Here is a 3,299-nt window from a genome sequence, read left to right on the forward strand (position 1 = left end):
CGTTAAGTTTCCCTTAAAGTTGCACAATTAAAATATGACCGGCGAGATTTTACGCATTCATGAAGATTATGTAACAAAAACAAATTTTACCTGAACAGAATGGCTTGCTAGTCCTGGTGGCACCAAATTTTCGAAACCGATATAAGAAATGTCAAAAGAAGAACTGAATGTTCAGTTGAAGTGTTTTTACTCGTCTGCGAGGAAGAAAGATGACACGTATTGCAAAAGTTCATTGATTAAATCCATTAAAGCCGCCAGTTGATCATTTCCTTCACACGCCGCCGCACAACAAATCGTTTTCCATTATCTCTGACCAGGCAAATAAATTATTAGAGCATATGCATTTGTAAAAGGCCGCAGGAAAACAGGCATAATTGCCGGCGTAGTCCATAAGAAACCAGTTTCCAATGAGCAGATGAGGAAACTGTTCGACTAAGCAAGCTCGGATCGGCCGAGAGCAAGAATCCCGCACAGCTACAGAGGACGACCTAGTTTTATCTCAGTCTCTTTTTTGGCCGACGACGACGAGAGAATCAACAACAGCTAGCGCCAACAATTCTGTCCTTGCGAAAAACACCTCAAGGAGTTGAGTGTTTTGAGCTGAACCGAAGTAAGCCGGTTCTTTACCAGCCACGAAAAACCACCAGGGTGGCCTCGGAGATTCTGAAGATGAATCTGACGCTAAGATAGTTTCTGTCCTTGACTCTAAAACTGACCAACAATGAGCTCCACACATACAGCTCGAAATGCCAAGGCTTTCAAAGCAAGGGAATCCTGAGAGAGATCTTGTAGAGAATAATTTTGGCACAACGTATGTGTCACATGGCGATCAAAGTTTTCCGCAGCATTATTACGATGGCAATGTGCAAGTGCACAATTATTTGGCTCTTCTCCATGAATCGAACTCGAACGCTTTTCAAACTTTCTGGCCAAGGTTATATCTCCTTCATTTGATAGACGTTTCTTGAATTCTACTTGATTGCAATTTCATTCAACAAATTCGTTTGCTTCACTCTCAAATTTTTCATTCAACTAATTTTACAAACGGCGCGCATGTCATTTGATTTCCACTTGTTGTTGTTTTTGTCACATCGACTTCCGGTCGTTTTGTAAAATTAAAACCCAATAAAATTAAGCTATATTTCCAAGAATACAAACGCACCGAATTTAATAAAACAATTATTCCATTCGCGCTTGTTGGATATGAGATTGGTTATAGCCAACTCGGCCCTACGGGCCTCGTTGGCTATTTACCATCTCATATCCAACGCGCGCTCATGGAATAATTGTTAAATATTGCAATTGTAACTGCTAAACTACAAAATAAAAAAATTACAAGCGATTGTAGAGTTTTAAATATATGAAGAAACAGTCAATTCTATACTGTATAAGAACCCTATTACATCGGCAGGCTTTTTAACGGCCTGTCTCGTATCAGATTGAGACTGCCTCACATGTTGAAAAGTTCACAACTGTTCAAAGTCAAGAGATTTTCTCTTGTCAAAGTCCATTATAGTTTCCAAGGTGCTACAAAATTAGGCTGAATGGAAATCTCCTGAATACACAAATTCATTGAACCTGGGTGATATATTTCAAAACTGAGAGCTTTCCTCCTCAGTGTATTTGACTCTATTTGAATAAGTCAATTAATTATCCATTTATTTTACGGTAAAAAGAAACCCTGGAAATTGTCCTCGTGCAACTTTCGTTCCATTGCTGCTCTCAGAACTGTTTAGAAAATCAAATCTAACTCCTGAAGAAACAACAGAATGTTGACCATTTAGACCAAAACAAGAGTTGGCTCCATCAGAAATGGAGGCTTCCAAATGGTGTCTGACACCTTTCTTTGTGTCAACTGGACTGTCGAAGAAAACATTAAAACCGTAGTAAGAACCTCGATCTGACTTGATAAGCACTGAAAAATATTTTCCTGCTTTGTTACAATGATCTATCCAACTATAATTACCTGAACGTTTTATCTGAATAGCTACAGAATATTTACAATTTCTGCTTCCAAGTAAGGAGATGTCTTTGTCGACCTCAAAACGAAGACAGTCTTTTTTACCAGGTGAATAAGGATAACCTGAGCCAGTGTGAACCACGGAACCAAATCTGCAACATCGTTCAAACAATTCCTTCAAAACAGTACGTTTGGTCTCTGGAAATCCTACTGGAGTGTTTCGAATTGAATTAAAATATTTCACTATCGTAATAGATTCGTCTTGTGTCAGTATCTTGCAGTCAAAAACTACAGAAGCAAATTCATGTTGGGTCATCACTGGAAAACGTATTCCTTTCACAATCTGTTCGCCGAGAATTCTTCTTTTTTCACTTCCATCTGTCGATAAACCTTGTTCTTCACATCTCTTTGTCGCCCACAAATTCACCGCTTTGAACAACTCTATCTCTTCAATATTCAAAGTGTCACGCTCGATCATTGCTTCAAGTAAGGATCTCTCAGTTGTCGCAAACTCATCTGATTTCACAGCCTCTTCTGTATGTTTATCGATCACTTCCCAGCATTGATCCACCAGGTTTTGCTCTTCAAAATTCTGTGCTTGTGGTAGGATACCTAAAACATTCGATGCATCTAAGTTATCCTGCAGATATTCCGCACATTTATCAGCCAGTGAAGGTACCATGTATTTCTTCGCCAAATACAACACTCCCATCACATTACTTCCGCTCAAGATCACTTCATCGCTGTACGTGTAACGAAACAACTCCAACAGACTGTCGCACTCACAGTCAGTCAGTTCAATAGAGTCTGTAGTCTCCGCCAGCTCACCGTAAAACATGGCTTCAAACACAGGACTGCTAATCGACAACACAAACTTGTGAGCAGGAATCACTTGTTTGCTTTCACTTTCGCCATTGCGCCCTCCTCGCACAACAAATTTCACATCGTTGAAGAGATCATTGTTGAACATGTGCTTGCTTCTTTCTCTGATAGTTGGCTTTGTTGTTTGCCAGTTTTTCTCGATAACAGACATGGCTATGTGGTTACAATCAGCGAGATTTTCAGCTGTCTGGAAGGCGTTGTTTGTGAGAAACTCTGGAAACTGAATAAATTGAACTGATTAGTCAGTCAGAGCTGGTCAGCAGTGGTCGAACAAATTTGCATCTCATTTTACCAGCGGGTGGCGCAGGGGTGACGCTTCACGCTAGCCTGAGTTTGTACGAACTCGTTACATCTGAGGAATCAGTCGTATTTAATGTGAAGTCAGCTTGTATTAATATCCCAACGAAGCTTAATATCCAGCTTAGTCAGGCCCAAGCCGGAAGCTATAGTACCTCCT

General features: G+C 40.2%; 1 protein-coding gene across 1 annotated transcript; it reads right to left on the minus strand.

Annotated features, from left to right (window-relative positions):
• Positions 1-1,658: 1,658 nt before the first annotated feature.
• LOC145463870 (BTB/POZ domain-containing protein 6-like) lies at positions 1,659-3,048 on the minus strand. The gene has a single exon (XM_081447662.1). It carries the CDS (start codon positions 2,991-2,993, stop codon positions 1,659-1,661), a length of 1,335 nt encoding a protein of 444 aa, XP_081303788.1. The 5' UTR covers positions 2,994-3,048.
• Positions 3,049-3,299: the final 251 nt, after the last annotated feature.

Source organism: Orbicella franksi, chromosome 12, assembly GCF_964199315.1.
Source record: "Orbicella franksi chromosome 12, jaOrbFran1.1, whole genome shotgun sequence".
NCBI lineage: Eukaryota > Metazoa > Cnidaria > Anthozoa > Scleractinia > Merulinidae > Orbicella > Orbicella franksi.